Below are 17094 nucleotides of genomic sequence, written 5' to 3' on the forward strand. Positions count from 1 at the left end.
TGACTCTCTTAAACTTTTATTTCATGTATCACATCAAAGCAACCCGTGCCAGTCCGACATTGTTTCCCCACCATCAAACAACTCGACGGATTGGTCAGATTGTCGCGCTTTCCACCAATCGTAGCGTTCCTAAGGAAAGTCAGTGACGACTCGAACGACATCTGTTGAAGGGGCGCCGCGCTACTCTCCATCCCCTTGCGACTCAGCGGCTCGAACGTCCCGTTAAACGTCATATAATCCGCGATTACCGATAAATGACGGGGATCAACCTTAATCCCGTACACGTTAAACACGTCCTTGACCTCTTTCACGATGATTTTCATCGCCGCCTCGATTCCGTACGTCTCCGCCATTTTGTGGATGTCGTTGCAACACAAACGATTCAAATCCAAGAGGGCGTGGTGTTTCGACATTTCCTGCAATCAAATTGATGGAAAAAAGTCACGTGATTGTGGCAACCAACCAGGATGTTGATTCCGTCAGTGCGGAGCATCAATTCGTTGTTTTTTGTGTAGGTGATCGCACGCTTGATGTTGTGAGTTTGCCACAGGACCGACTTTGCCGCGACGTCCTTGAGAATCGCTGTCAAGTCCAATTTTTTTATGCTCAGGGGTAGCTGCAAACAAATTTTACCAATAAAGTGGTGAGAAAACTAAATTCCCTACCCCGAAGGTGATTTCGCACCACAAATGCTTCTTCTTGTCGTAAACGTAGTTTTGGGCAAAACTGTAACTCTCGACGACGATATTACCTTCTTCGGTTACCTCTGTCGTGGGTTGGGGTTCTTCGATTTCTTCTTCGGAATCTTCCTGTTCTTCCTCTTCCGGTTCTTGGTCGTCATGGACTTGTTGGAATTTTTGCCCGGACTTCGCGTCCTCCACATCTTCAGGTTCTTCGTCTGAACTATCTTCGTTTGCGGGCCCGTCGTTGTCACCATCGTCGTCTTCATTTCCGGTGGTCTGGCGTTTGGCCTCCTCCATCATCACTCTAAAAACAAAACTTTAGACAAGATCAAGAGGAAGTTGACCACTCACAAGTTCGAAGTGACTTTGGCCGACTTCCTGATGGCCGCGAACATCTCCCCGAAGAACTTCTTCGTCATGTGCTTTAGTATGTACTTGGGGCCCACGTAGTAGTCGTTTTTGTACAACTTCCTGGGGAGAAACTGGAATTTGAGCGTGTATTGATACTGCCGGAGCGGCTCCACTTGGAGTTCGACCGTCACATCGACTTTCTCGAGGACGTCGGCCACTACGACCCTCGTCAACAATTTCCGGAGATCCTCCGCCTTCTCCTCCAAGCCCAGGACTGGTAAAAACGGGATTTCCATCGACGGAGTCTTGATGTTCTTGGACGCCATCATCAGAATCTCCCGGAGACGCGGGATTCCCAACGTCACGTTCATCTCACCTCTTCCGGCGAAATGGAACGTGTTCAGCGTCATCTGAGTTGAAGGCTCTCCGATGGACTGCGCCGCCAGCAACCCCACGGGTTCACCAGCTGCACAGAGCGCCCTCATCGCCTTTAATTTCAACGTGTTCTTGAACTGTTTCGCGTGTTTCTTGTGGGCGCACCGGTAGGTGTTCATCAGGGCTTCAACTTTTTCGTTGAGAGAGCCGAAGTAGTGGTCGGATTGGAAGACGGAGTTCACGGGGTCTGGACAGGGTGCGCACTGCTTGGTGAAGGTGTCTTTGATGTCTTCGTCGGCTTTCTTCCAGACTTTGATGATCTGTTTACGGTCGAAACTCCGGTCTTGGACTTTTTGGCGGACGACGGTGGAGAAGAGGGAAAATGGACTCCTTCGCTCGCGTTGGAGAGGATCGCCGAAGTTTTCACGCCACTCGGTGATTTGGTTTTTGTGGGCTTTGACGGCGTCATCGTCGGGGTTCTTCAACATCTTCAGGACCTCCTTATCGACCATAGCCTTACTGTTATCCGCCAAGAACTGCAACTGTTTTTCGTTGAGGAACTGCACCTTGGAGATGTCCATGCCGTCCTCCCCGTACAAGAACTACAAAGAAGTTAGTACTCCAGGTCGTACGGAAGTCGAGGACCGTACCTGAATGACACTCTTATCACTGTCTCTGACTGTGAGATCGTACCCAACTGTTAAACCCTCCAGGTGCTTAATTAGGCACCTTTGGAGGTAACCACTCCGACTGGTTTTAACAGCGGTGTCGATGAGGCCTTCACGCCCGGCCATACAATGGAAGAAGAACTCCTGGGGTTGGATGCCCGTCATGAAGCGACCGTCGATGAACCCCCCGGCACGTGGTGCAAACTCGAAGATGGGGAAGCTCGGGAGGGATTTCCCACTGATCATGACTGGGGGACGTTTGCCTTCGAGTTCGATCTGCCCCAGGAGGCAGGAGATCTGCATGGTGTTGACGGTGGTACCTTTGGCGCCGGACTGAACCATCAGCTGGAGGTTGTTTTCGGGGAATTTGCACACCAACCCCGCGGGGAGGCAGATTCTAAAAGAAGAATTTTAGACCTGGGGGTGGGTTTGGGGGAGCACTACTTGTTAATATCGTTGGTGTAGGAGTCCAACGCCGTCTTGTACTGTCTGTCGACGTTCGCCCGGAACTTCGGGTTCTTCACGCTGGCCTCCCTGATCTTCTCCACGACCTCCTCGGTGGGGGTGTCATGGGGAAGATCCAAAACCGTCGTCATGACTTCCCTCCCGATCCGTCGCGACCTTTCAATGATCATCCTCCGTTTGACATCTGCGGTTTCCACGGTTAAAATGTCGTGCACCCCCAAAGTGAACCCTTCCTTCTGGAGGAACCTGGTGAACAGCTTGGCGAAGGCGCTCAGTAACCTGGTGGCGTAAACCGCCCCGTACAACTCGTAAAAACAATGAATGAGACCATAGGGGGTGGCGCCATAATGCGTCTTGTCCAACACCCCCACTAGCAACTCCCCCCCTCTGATGACCACCTCCGTTTCAGTCATCGTGTTCGCATCTCGAAAAGGAGTACCACCAGCACTCCACCTCCGTGGAGGGAATCGTGACCACGCCTACAACCACGTGATTTGATTGAACGGTTATAATTGGTTGTTCTTACTTTGGTGCCGATTTTGGCCGTCGCTGATAGGTTGATGAGTTCGCGGCCGTCTGGGATTGTGTTGATGATAATGGTGGAGAGGATTTGTTTCCCCGACCATAGCAGCTGTGGCTTGATTATACTTGGGGGGAGTAAATTGATCCTCCCCATTTTGGTGGAGAGAGCTTGGAAGACGAATTGGCGGTAGTCGCTTTCGTTGAAGAAACGACCACGGAGGGAGAGTTTCACCCCGGCGATCATGTGATCCTGGATTAAACCACTCAGAGGGGTGCCGTCTTTGGGGACGAGGTACTGGTTGCAGACATTCACTGCAAGAAATTGTGTCAAGTTGCTCATGAAAACGGAAACCAACAATGTATTCCAGGGCATTTCCTTTTTCAAAAAAAGGCAAATTTTAAATCATAGGTGAAATTACTTTTATTTCGAAAAATTATGAAAATTTATGTAAAGTGCAGCTCATTGCTATCAGTCCACTCTCTAGTGTAAATTTTCGAAAATTTTTGGGTGTAAATCAGATTTTCAATTCGTTAGGGAGAAAATTAGGGGAAAATTGAATGTAGCGATTTTTGAGGTTAACACGTTGTCAAAGTTGAGTGTATTAATCAATAACTAATTAAAAATTTGTTGCAAAAGAATGATTTTAATAGAGATTTAACAAGTTTTGGCAATGTTGTGAAAAACGATTAAATTCTACGCATGCCACAGTTGCGTCAAGGTCAAACACATTTGCCGCCAATTGTTACCGATTAAAATCACTAAGACCTGCTGACAACTTAACTTTTTATTGAGTGGAGCGATAGTAATGAGCTCTGGTATATCAATATTTGAATTTTCCTTATTTTTTAAACTTTTGTTGGCTTAGCGGTTTAAAATTCTATAATTGACAACAGTGTGTTTGCTGTGAAAAGCAGAAATGAGAAATGAAAACCAGTTGTCTTGGTTTTAGACTTGTACAAGGTGTTTATAAATGTTTCTAGCATCAAGGGTGGCTATGAAATGTCAAAGAAATTTGCCGCTCATTACAAATGTAGGTTTAGATTTTTCAACTGACATTTTCAGTTAACATGAAACAAACTTAATTTTGAGAAATAAACTGTTCTAGTTGTGGTTTAAAACCAGAAAATCAAAAACTTGGACACAAAACTGTAAGTGAAACATCATGAATGTAAGTTTCATTATAAATAATTTTCAAGATAGTTATATTCACTATGAAAACAAAGCGGCAAAATAGTGCACGGCAGGAATTCCAGAGCCACCCTTTATGTTAGAAACATTTATAAACACCTTGTATGACATAAATGCTTTAAATATTCTGTTCTCCATTATACAAGTTGTTTATAAATGTTTCTAGCATCAAGGGTGACTGGAATTCTTGACATGAACTATCTTGCCGCTTTGTTTTCATAGTGAATATAACTATCTAGAAAATTATTGATAGTCATTTGCGTCAACGACTTTTAAGTTACGGTTTTGTGTTAATAAGTCAATAATTTTGAGGTTTTAAACCACAACTAGAACAGTTTTTTTTTTCAAAACTTACTTTGCTACATGATTGAGGTTAACTACAAATGTCAGTTGAAAAATCTAAACCCGCATTTGTAATGAGCGGCAAATTTCTTTGACATTTCATAGCCACCCTTGATGCTAGAAACATTTATAAACACCTTGTAGAATTTTAACCAGTTAAACCATAAACAATTTAAAAAATAAAAAAATGGAATTATTGATAAACACGTTGCTTTTCGTTTTCATGACCGATTTTCTTCGAATAAAATTCTCTTTCGACAAACCGTGGGAGTGACTCACCTAAATTGTAGCCCTCGCTGCGCGCCACCTCGTCCTGGGGGAAGTGCGCGTTCATTTCATCCCCATCAAAATCGGCGTTGTACGCTTTACAATTAGCGTAGTGCAACCGGAAGGTCTTCTCCCCTTTTAACACCCTCGCGGTGTGCGCCATGATACTCGGTCTATGCAGCGTCGGCTGGCGGTTCAACAACAAAACATCCCCGTTCTGTAAGTGTCTGTGCACGCGTTTCACCCCCCGGAACCCCACAATCTTATCCGGAGTCAACAGCCGCTTCAAAATCGCCTCTTGTTGCGTGGTGTTCTTCGTGTTTATTCTTTTAACAGTTCCGTCTTCGTACTCCACCATTACGGCTCCTGGGTGGACATCAGGTCCGTTCATTATCATTTTTCTTAATTCCTCCACGTTCCACGATGTTACAGGAACCGGATACGTCAAATGCTTCGCGAAGACTTCCGGAATGCCAATTTCGTCAATGTTGAGATTCGGATCCGGAGTGATGACGGTACGAGCGGAGAAATTCACTCTTTTCCCCATCATGTGCATGCGGATGATCCCCGCTTTCTTCTCAATGATCTGTTTGATGCCCTTCGCGGGGTTGTTGCGGAGGTTGGTGCTGTCGGCGACGGCGTCGATGTCGTGCTGGAGCGCCTCCCACGCGTGGTTGAGCTTCTCGATTGGGGTTTTACCTTGCGCCACACTGTACGCGCCCTGGAAGACTCCTTCAGTGTTAGTCTATGCGCGGAACGACTTACTTTGGCTTCAGGGGGGAGCGAACTCAAATCGCCTTTGTTTTTGACGACTTCGATGACCAACTTGAGGAGGATGGTGTTGTGGATGATCGACTTATAGAGGTGGGATTGGGGGTGCTCGTTGACTCGACCGGCAACGATGTTCACCTAAAAAAAAAAGTGGTGGCCATTTTGAAGGTGCCGACAAAATGGCGGGCAAATAGATACAAAAATTTCAAAAGCTCGAAATAATTCCCATAAGGCTGATTTTTTGTATGGACGTTCATTTTATTGAATTCACAAAAAATCACCCTTATGCGAATTATTCCGAAATTCATGTTTATTTTGCCTGAACTAATACTAACCGGCCTCATATTAGGGGGAGTCACAGGAATGACGTCCCAATAGAAGATGTCGGTGGGGAATTCCGTGCTTATCCCACTCAAAACCGCGATGATCTCCTTCATCAAGTCCTTTTCCTCCTCCCAAATGTGTCTCATGAAGTTCCTGGATTCGTCCGGAGTCAAGTATTTAGCCTCAAATCCTTGCACTTTCGCAATCATTTGGTCGTGTCCGCCTCTTTTCCTGCTGCTTAATATAATTCTGTTTCTAAGGACTTGAATCCTCTCCATTCCTGCCTTACAATGCATGCACCTCTTCCTCGGTTTTAGCTCTTTTAGCATGCCGTTGATAAACTGATTTCGGAGAGTTTCCGTGTTTTTTGATAAAACGTACTTCCCGCGCAACTTCTTCAAGGATTTTTTAGCTATTGATTCGTATTTCTTCAGGGGTTGGACGGCCTCCTCGGGGATGTTCTCCAAGGAGTCGTAACACGCAATCAACTCTGAGATTGTGTTCGCGATTTCTAGAGCCTCAGTGACAAGCCCGCAGTTCAGGAGCTTGATTTGAAGAGAAATTGAGTATTTCATGTGCTCAGGAATTTGAAAACGGAAACAACTGAGACAGCTCATTCGAATTATAACCCCAATAATCTTGTAAAAAATTGGGTTTACCACAGGAAGAGGCAACTCGATGTAGCCGAAGTGCCCTGGACAGAAATGGAAGTTTTTCCGGCACGTGCCACACGGCTCGCTTTTCTCAGTCAAGGGGCCTAAAATCAACACATTGCAGGGTTAAAAAAATTAAAAGGGGTGTCTAAAGACGTACCCATTGTTTTGTCGTACAGCCCCCCTGGTAAGGGGTGCCCCAAGGCATCCAAAGTCAAAGGAGTGCGGATTTTGGTAACGCACAGCTTCAGGATGTCCTCTTTCGTGAACATGGAGAACACGAGGGAGTCTAGAGCCACATGTTTGGGTGTCGTGTCCGTTTTCCGGATATTTCGCGACATTTTCGAGGGAGCGCACACCGCACATTTACACACAACCTCAACTCGAGAGAATTTGACAGCACGTGCTTGCGGAGAAACCTGTAATACCGACCGGGGAAGTTGGTGCGATTAGTTTTGATAACTTTAATTTTAATTTTAATTAATTAATTTTAATTTTCTGGCAATGCAACTTTTTTTTCTGCCAGTGCTACTTTAAAAAGAAGTATGTTGGCCCCTCTGCGCTTCCGTATTATTTTATTAAATGAATAATAATTCAAACGAAATTGAAATGATTTGAGTCTTTGTAGGGCGCATGCGCTCTTGAAAAAACCGTTGAAATGTTGAGCGCAAAGTTTGAGGTTATGTGACCAAACAAGAGGGAAGTGTAACGTGCAATTGCTGGCCTGAATGAATAAGTAAGAAAAAACAAACAATTAACAAGTCTATTGGTTTATTAGAGTAAATGTTGAAAGTGGTTGCCGTTGGCTTCCAGACACATTAATAACACGCGAGTTTTGATATTCTCGAAAACATGGTTTAATTTAATTTGTGAAGTGATTCGTTCACATTCTTCCAGGATCCTGGTTTGATCTCTTGTCTAACGAGAGTGTTTTTGAGATGGGCGAAGAGAAATTAGTCCAGGGGTGTAATGTCCGGTGATCTTGGGGGCCACAAATCTTTGCTAACCAGTCTATCATCATAAAACTCTCGTAAGTATCGCAAAGTCTCTTGAGCAGGATGAGTGGTCAATAAAAACTTCCAATGTTTGGGCCAATTTTGCAGCCATCACCGTGTCCTCGAGGAAAATTGGCCCAAACAATCTTCTTTTAGACATGGCAACCCACACTCCAAGTTTCTGTGGATGCAGTGGAGCTTCTCGAAAAACAAGTGGATTTTATGCATTCTATGTCCTCATTGTTTGTGAGTTGACATAGCCAGGGAGACGAAACCACGTTTCATCAGAGAAAAAAGTAATGTCTAGAAGATTGTCAATATTCAGAACGTGGTTGAACCAGTTACAGTAAGATAGTCTTTTCTCATAATCTGGCGGTTGCAGTTCTTGATACACTTGAACTTTATAGGGTATTCAGCGACACTTTGTAAATTTTTTGTCTTTTAAATCCAATAACGTATACCCTTCAAGAAATGTTGATTATAATGTACTACTTGAACAACATACTTTAAATCACTAGCTGAACAAAGGAAATCATTAAATGCTCGTTTCTTGTCGAAACTGATACATAATCACGTTGACTCTTCGTCTTTTCTCTCCCTTAAGGGCCCTACAAACCTTGTTCTTGCACGACGGTTTCGACGGTTGGAACGAAACGGTCGGAAAAACCGAGGTCTGGGTAAAACTGTCGGTTCAACACGACGGATTTTGCCCACAGACCTCGGTTTTTTCGACCGTTTCGTTCCAACCGTCGAAACCGTCGTTCAAAACTGTCGTGCAAGAACGAGATTTGTGGGGCCCTTTATTATTGTGTTTCAAACGTTTCAACATTTTATCTATCTACACCCAAAACTAACTCATTATGGAAGGCACCGATGACCAACTTTATCCGTTGCGCTGAGGAGCACTATCTAGATATTTTTTTTGATAACTAATTCTTTTAATAATCTTCGTTTAAGAATTGTTTAATTGTTTCTGTTTTTTTAATGTTTTTTTTATTTTTTTATTTATTTATTTTTTCTCTACTTTACAACTTTTGCTATTTTTTTGTTTTTTTTTTTGCTTTCTGCCCTGCCCAATAAATGGCTTTGCTGTTGGGCAGTGCTACTACCACTAATATGCCCATGCTTTAGCTACCTGCGCAGTTTCTGTCGCAGCTATAAGGGTTTAGGAAGAAGTGGTAGTAGTAGTTTAATAATAATAAAGCCCAAGATCATCTTTCACAACACGACTGTATACTGTTCTTCGAACGTTTTTATGGCACACAGTCCTCATTACCGCAAAGATTATGAGGGTTCTCGAAAGTGCAAGCAACCCCATTGTAAATCATTTTCAGGTGCCCGAAAATGGTCAAGAACGAATTTGGGGCAGGGCCGGGTTGAGAATAAGAATTAAATCGGAATTAAAGTAAACACAATTACATGTTTGTTATTTTTAATTAATTAAAATGAAATCAATCGCTGTCGCTTTCAGTGAAATTTTCATCGCCGTCGCTTTCTTCCAAATCAGTCACAAATTTGGGAAATTTAGGCGACACATAACTGTCCTCAACTTGTTGAACATGTTTAATACAGTTTCTCCACAAATCGGGTCCAATTTTGGCGGCTTCTGGTCAAATCATGTCCACCACGTTCGAGCTTAAATTTGGAAACTTGTTCATCTTTCGAATCGATCTCTTCAGAGAGCTCCAAATTAATTTGATGGGGTTCAGAACACTAATAAGGAGGCAGTCGAAGCACTATGTGGCTCTGTTTCGTTGCCCATTCGACATTTTTAAATCTTTTTGGAACATCCAAATCTTTAATTCATTACTCAGGGGTCGTTTTCAAGTGCGACTTGCGTTACTGCAAATCCCATTTGCAGCATAGCAACGCCAATCAGATTGCTCATACCTTGGCAACGGTTGCAAATTTGCGTTAACGCAGTGACTTGAAATCGACCCGTCAGTAAGAATCAAATGTGTAAATGTAGGTATAAATCAATCATATAGGTATACTTTTCCAAGTTGAGACTCGTTATTATGGCCCTGCAATAACGATTACCGCAAACATTATCAGTGGTTTCAAGGTTGTAAAGAACCCTGCCATAAATTATTTCCTAGGTAGTCCGAGAGATCTCAAACTAGGAACGGCTGACATTTATTTTTTTTTTCTGATTTCTTTTTTAAAATGTAGCAAATAAAATAAATCCTAACACTACCTAGTAAAATTGGTATATATATTAAAAAAAATATATCATTTGTCGTAAAAAATCTATAGAGTAGGTGGTTTGTGGACAGCCCTGCTTCACCCCGGATTTTATTCTGATATCATCTGTTGGTCCGGTGCTGCTCCGGATAGTTGTGCTGGTTTCTTTGTACAGTCGACGTATCACGTCGATGGCGCACTCTTGGTGCGGTGTTACTACACCTGCTCAAACGATTCCATGCTTCTTCGGTGGTAAAATCTGGTTCAAACGGGTTTCTGTCTTCATCTGGATCGTATTCGAGAACTTCTTCTGGTAATTCAATTTCTGTCGGCACCTCATGACCGAACACGTGCGTAAAGTGTTCATGCAGCTGGTCTGCGGGGATTTCACAAAACGGGGAGGCCGCTTGCGTGATTTCCCGATATGCACGGGGTCGGTTGGTGCGATGAAGTTTACTTTCCTTGCATTTCCAAAAGACCATTTTCTAGCCTAGTAAAACAAAATTTAAATAACTATTAATAATTGTCGGCGCACAAAATTTCGTGTTTGACACTGCTAGAAAATGTTTTGGAAATGCTCGGATTTCAATACTTTCCTTGCATTTCCAAAAGACCATTTTCTAGCCTAGTGAAACAAATAACTATGAATACGCGATGCCGCCTCGGCGTCGTACTGTGGCTGTTGTTGGCGTCTTCTTGTCTTGGGCGACTTGGCCTTGCCTCGCTGGTTTGGCGGGTCGCTTTTTTGACCGTTTCAATGTATTCGGCCAGGGTTTCTTCCAGTTCTGCGACTTCCTGAATCGCGTTAAACCGCTCAGCCCAATTATCTTGTATTTGTCGGGCTGTGGGCGGCCTGAGGGTTGCGATAGCTGAATGTTGACATCATCGGCTACTTTTTCACATGGTTGCGATCGTTTCTGATGTGTCTTGCATGCCTTCACGGTTTCGAATACTTCCTCGCACGCTCTGCATTTAAAAACCAACTTGTGCAGGTGATACCTCCGGATGTGTTTGCTCAGGTCGCCGTGCCTCTTGTAGTTTTTCGGGTTTGGGACTCATATTTGGCACGAGAATTCCTTATCTAGGGGGTAGTTCAGTTCGTAGTCGGTGAGGGCCTCTTCTTCCTCTTGAGTTGTCATGTTTTGATCGCTTCTTTGTTCTTTTTTTCAATTATTGCACGTATAAAGGGCGTATCTGATGAGCTTCTTAGGGACACATATAAGCTGATAAGGACAGATTAATCTTTATTAAGAAAATGCTTAAATACATAAATCGGTATACATAAAATTAACAATTGTTATTTAACAAACAATGTAGTTGTAGAGAACTCTGAATATCAACGTAATATAAAAATATATATGAATATTTATATATACAAGAAAATATAAAAACGTTTAGTCTTCGTATTGCCTCTTCCCAGAGCCAACTATAGCTTACGAGCCGGAGGCTCGATGTGACGTCAGCTGAGTGGCCGAACGGTTAGCATTGCGGCTTATGGAGATATGGGATCGAGATCTTTTTATTCTTTATTTTAACAAACTATATATTGCAAATTGCGTTTTGCCTACAATGGCAATTTTTGAGAGGTTTTCTGCATCTGATTATTAAATATTCTTCTCAAAATATTACTGAATTACTTCTTTTCATTGTGACTTTTGGTGGGGTAGTAAAGGTGCTTTATTTTTGTCAGAACTTTATAAATCGATAAATAAATAATAAAAATTCACATTTTATAGTAGTCTAACCATTCTTTCTTCAAGGAAGAGTAAACGGGGACACCAGACACCCGTATTTTATAGATACTGTTACTTTTACCCTTTCAATTATTGAATGCAGAGTCGATTGTATTTTTGGTAAAAAGCCATTGACCATCGACTCAAAGCTTTTTATAACTTTTTAAGAATTGTATTTCCTAGTCCCTATACATACAATGCAAAAAATTGACAAAATTTTTCTCTATTTCTGGAAACGTATTCAGCATTAATGTTATGTCAAATATTTTATTAAATAATTATAGCTGTTACGCGCTTTCACGGAAAGAAACCACACACGTAACTTAATAAACTATTTATTGTAAAACTAATAGATTCTAAAACACACGGGTTGGCTACCCAGAAGCCTTCTCTCACAATAACGGCCTATTGGCGACGTTGTTTCGGAGGGGGAAACACCATGGATGTGGTGCCATCTCGCGTATCGCGTTACATAGCAAAATTAAAACATATAAATAATGTACTTATGAAACTAGTAAAAACTAAAGACAAATTAATTAACCCGTCTTCCTCGAATCGTTACCGGATGTGGTCGTATTTGGTCCTCTTTTACCTTCCGGCCTGCTCAAGCGCTTCGTACCTAAGAACCAGGTCCGGCCTGAGCCCATCTTCAAAACCGGGAACTGTCCGGTTTACCCTTTTCTCGGTCCCGCCTGGCTGTCTGATGGCATTCACCAGCCTGTTGTGGATGGCGTCGTGACGCTTCGAGATCGTTGCTAGATGTTGGTGGCAGTGGTTTAGCACGTGAGGGAGGGCTTCATTTCCATGATCGCAGAGACGGCATCGTTTATCCCCATTTCCAAACCTACGTGTATCGTTTAGCCTGGCTCGATGGATGAATCGCCAGTCTGCGAACCTGGTGAAGTTGCCCCCTCTCATGAAGTGGTTTGCAGGGGCTCTCGCTGACGTCACATGGAACACTTTGCCCTGGTCAGGTTTGGCGAGTAGTTTTTGTCTGAAGAATGCTTCCTTATCCCTTTTAGTAGATGTGGTGAGTCAAAGATTGGAAATATTTTAAAATACCCTTCTTCAGAATAATTGTTGCCATGTCGAAGCAGCTCTTCCTTTGTCTCAAGCAATAACGTGTTTATTATTTTAACATTAGTACGACTTGCTTGGTCGCAAACTGTGCAAATTGGCTTCAGCCCAATTTCAATTAATGCAGCCAAAACTTCTTTCAAGGCCTTTTTAAGTTGATGGCCTTTTGCTCCCCCTCTTGAAGAAAATGCATAATAAATTGGTTGTTTCAATCTCCCTTTTATTCCTCTTATGATGAACACTAACACATGGTCTGCAATTTCGTTCGTCCTTTTATTTTCTCCAAAATCTTCAAATCCTTCAATGTAACCCTTCCTTTCGTTGAAGCTAACATGTGGTTGAATTGCCATTTCATCCCACATGAGGCTAACATACCGATCATTTTCGTTTAGTGTATGAACTTTTTCATTCAGAAAATTTTGGAGCGTAGTCCTACTCGGTAATATAAAAATCTATAGTATTTTGGACTTTGTTTATACAACGTGAGAGCTAATATTTTGTCTTCGAGAGTGAAGCGCCGTTGCTTAATGGATTTTGTAGCTTCCCGAAATTGACTATTCACAAACCGATCAGCGACTTTGTTTAAAACATTCAAATTGTTGTTGAGAAAATTCTCCTTAGCAAACTTTTCTGCTTCAAATAAGTATTTCTTAAAATTGTTTTTTGAAGCTTGCACTTATTTCACCTTTTTCGCACATTTCTTCACCAAAGCATAGAGTTTGTTTTTTCTTGGAGTCATATTTTTGCGAACATTTATTCCAACACTCTTCAGCATTTGATGGGGAGTTGGCATTGTTTCTGAAAACTACAAATTAATATGAATATTTCAACAGTCAAACACTAACAGAACAATAACGCGCAAAATATATTAACCTAAATACGTTTTTGTACGATAGAATAAAAAAATAAACAACTAAAAGAAATTCAAATAAATGTCAAATTTTAAATCCAATTTAAAAATCAAGTGGCAAGTCGTGGTTACAAAACCATTACCAATCGTGTAACACGAAAACTCTTAGAATTGGAAAATTTATAGCTATTTATTTGGGATGGATATTAAGTAATTCATAATGAACGAGGACGTTACTTGTTAACGTCCGAGTTTTTTATGAATTAGTTAATATCCGTAGTAAATACAAAGCTTTATCGAAACATGTACGAATGAGGCAATGCTACCACCCAACAGTTCTGCAAATTTCCAATTTTTGACTTAATTTTTGAACGCATTGAAACAGCAAGAAAAGCATTTCCCAAGATATTTTATGTTACAATTAATATAAATAAATGGAAATCTTCAGATTTTGGTCTTCGGAGTTGCTTTAATTTTCGAATATACATTGAATATTATGGATTAAGGACCACTATGCTATTATGAAACGGTAACTATGCTATTATGAAACAGTAACTATGTTATTATGAATTATTTCTATCATCTCTATTATGAAGTACTTTACATGTAAGCATAGAAACGTATTAGATACATCTTAATGTTCATGTTTCGATAAAATTTTTTATTAAAAAAAAGGTGCAAATTCGAAAAAAATAGGATAAAGGACTTGTTTTATAAGGACATTGGTGCACTCATCCCATACAAAACTCGCCTACTGCTCGTTTTGTACCCCGGGAGCTCGTGCACCCATTGGTGCACTCATCCCATACAAAACTCGCCTACCGCTCGTTTTGTACACCGGGAGCTCGTGCACCAATTGGCCATTATAAAACACGTTCTTTAATATACTATAATAATTTCAGGTGTTCTTAATAATACATATAGATAATAACCTCGTAAAAACGTCCTTGAAAGTGCGTATTTCCCAATTTTTCCTCTTGAATGTTGATTTTCACTTCTTCATCCAGAATCAAAGGTACATCACTTTTTACCATTTCGACGGGCGATGATTGACTGCAGTACGAAGTTGTGCTCCGCGCACCCGTCTGCTGGCATAAAGTCCTTTTGGTTATCGCTGATTCGATCGTTTCTTGCTGCCCAGTTTCCCAATCTCATAGCTAACACTGACGAGTAGATTTTGGCTATTTTTGGCCAGTTCGTGACGTCGTTACGGTCGTCTTTTTTGTAAATGAGAATCGTTGCAGAGGTGTTCCAGGATTTTGGGATGTATTTGAGGCGTTTTACGCAGTTAAGGATCGATGGCGCCGAAATCCGCCCTTTTCCAGACCGCGTAGCGAATGCCATCCGGCCCTGGTGCGGTGTTACTGCACCTGCTCAAACGATTCCATACTTCTTCGGTGGTAAAATCTGGTTTAAACGGGTTTCCCTGTCATCTGGGATTGGATTGTATTCGGGAACTTCTTCTGGTAATTCAATTTCTGTCGGCACCTCATGACCGAACACCTGCGTGAAGTGTTCATGCAGCTGATCTGCGGGAATTTCGCAAAACGGGGAGGGCGCTTGCGTGATTTCCCGAAATGACGGGGTCGGTTGGTGCGATAGACTTTACTTCCTTCTTTTCCAAAATACCATTTTCTAGCCTAGTGAAACAAATAACTATGAATACGCGATGCCGCCTCGGCGTCGTACTGTGGCTGTTGTTGGCGTCTTCTTGAGTTCTGTGGTCGTTGCTGATGTTGTCTTGGGCGATTCGGCCTCGCCTGGGTGATTTGGCGGGTTGCTTTTTTGATCGTTTCAATGTATTCGGCCAGGGTTTCTTCCAGAATCGCGTTAAACTGATCAGCCCAATTATCTTGCATTTGGCGGCCTGAGGGTTGAAGGGTTTCCTCAGCAGGTGGTGTTGATGTTTCGACTTCGGTGTTGTTGTCAACATTTTCAGGCCCGAGTGAACGGTTTAGCGCGCGGGCTTAAGGGTTCTAGCGACGGTTGGGACGGCTGAATAATTGGCTGTCGCGGCATTCGGGATCTTTGAACTCGTTGAAGTCATCAGCTACTCTTTCGCACGGTTGCGAGCGCTTTTGATGCGTCTTACATGCCTTTAGTCTCAAGCACTTCTTCGCATACTCTACATTTAAAAACTAACTTGTGCAGATGAGACCTCCGGATATGCTTGCTCAGGTCGCCATGCCTCTTGTAGTATTCCTTTCGGGATTGGGGTAAATATTTGGCACGAGAATTTTTAAAAACAAATTTAATTATTAACTGTTTTGTCGTGAGGTAAGGGATGGATCTCCCTAAAAACTTCCCCAAACTATACCCTTATTAATTAACTTAAGTCTTCTTTCTACATGAAAATGCTACAATACATCTCAGTGGCGCACACACTGCGTTTTAGACTGCCCTTGGTGCGCAGTCTCCTGTCCAGAGTCGTACCCTGGACAGGACCGTACTCGCTTACAAACATAACATTAACTATTTTGCAAACTACAAAGAACCATTTTTAAAGCCACAAAAATATCCACGTGGATACAAATTTGTTGTTACTGGAGATAGCAGCAATTCGGGCTGAACCGCAAACTCTGGAGTTAGCAGGTATTCGTATCAACATTTTTCTATTTAGAGTCAAATATTTAGTAATAGTACATTATAATACAAGTTTATAAGCAAGCCTTTAAAACACGCACGACGGACTTTTAACGTCGTTAAGTGTTTTAAAGGCGCTTATAAACGAGTGTTATACGCTATTTTTTATTATAGCTATCCATTTACAATCCTTTAGGAGCATTGAAAAAATGTGAATTTACACAATAAAATTATCAAAGGTTGTTTGTGAATCGTTTTCGTAGAGACGGTTAGCAATTGTTTGTTTACGTTATTAAGCACGTTTTTTCACGTTTGTAAAAATCCGTTGAGAAAATGAGTGAAGATATTAAAAGGCTAGCAGAACATGCAGAACTGCAATTAATTCTGAATCTATCCGAACGCTGAGAAATATACTGGTCATACTTTCCGACGAACTTCATACGATTATGGCAAACAGTGGTATGAGCATCGATGAGTTGAAACGTCAGGTGGGATGGAAATCTTCGAGTGTGGCTAGTGGCTATAGTGAAGAATCTACTTCAAAGAAAATAGTTGTTTCCAAACGCATTGCTGGTGTTCTGAACACATCGGTTGCTAAATCAACTTCATCAAGAGCTATAGACGTCCAACAGAAGAATGAAGTAAAAAAAGCTTCTACTACTTATAAATTAGAAGCAACAAACATAGTAACCAGCTTAAAGCGGCGGTTTTAAAATTTCAAACAATAGTAATTGTAATTTTCATGTTTATCTATATTATAAATAAAAATTGATCCTAAAATTTCACTATTTCTTGTTACCTAGACAACTTTAAAGCTTTAGTGTTTTAAAGACCCCTTTTTGAACGCTTTTGCGTGTTTTAATTTAGGATTATGATGCAGGTATAATAAAAAAAAATGTACAGAGGATTTGCACCCGTATTGTGATTGACACGAGTCAGGTCGACTGCAAGTTGGGGTGCATCGTTACGAAATCTGAAATTTTGATTTACTTCCACCCTTAGGTATATGCTAAAAGATCGTGAATGGATTATATTATAATGCGAATGTTATGTTTAAATTAT

General features: G+C 41.8%; 1 protein-coding gene and 1 long non-coding RNA gene across 2 annotated transcripts; one reads left to right on the forward strand and one right to left on the reverse strand.

Annotated features, from left to right (window-relative positions):
* Positions 1-7017, reverse strand: Polr1A (RNA polymerase I subunit RpI1). Its single transcript, XM_088033134.1, has 11 exons — positions 6771-7017; positions 5969-6714; positions 5628-5771; positions 4875-5583; positions 3069-3376; positions 2522-3021; positions 2060-2474; positions 1035-2011; positions 666-987; positions 464-616; positions 1-416 (listed from the first exon to the last, which is right to left on the reverse strand). Exons 1-11 carry the CDS (start codon positions 6949-6951, stop codon positions 9-11), a joined length of 4863 nt encoding a protein of 1620 aa, XP_087889260.1. The 5' UTR covers positions 6952-7017; the 3' UTR covers positions 1-8.
* A 251-nt stretch (positions 7018-7268) lies between these two features.
* Positions 7269-7793, forward strand: LOC148177647 (uncharacterized). Its single transcript, XR_015769792.1, has 2 exons — positions 7269-7346; positions 7508-7793. It is a non-coding gene; the product is annotated as an uncharacterized LOC148177647 (long non-coding RNA).
* The last annotated feature ends 9301 nt before the right edge of the window (positions 7794-17094 follow it).

Source organism: Gnatocerus cornutus, chromosome 3, assembly GCF_029298725.1.
Source record: "Gnatocerus cornutus isolate USDA-ARS CGAHR chromosome 3, icGnaCorn1.1, whole genome shotgun sequence".
Lineage (NCBI taxonomy): Eukaryota > Metazoa > Arthropoda > Insecta > Coleoptera > Tenebrionidae > Gnatocerus > Gnatocerus cornutus.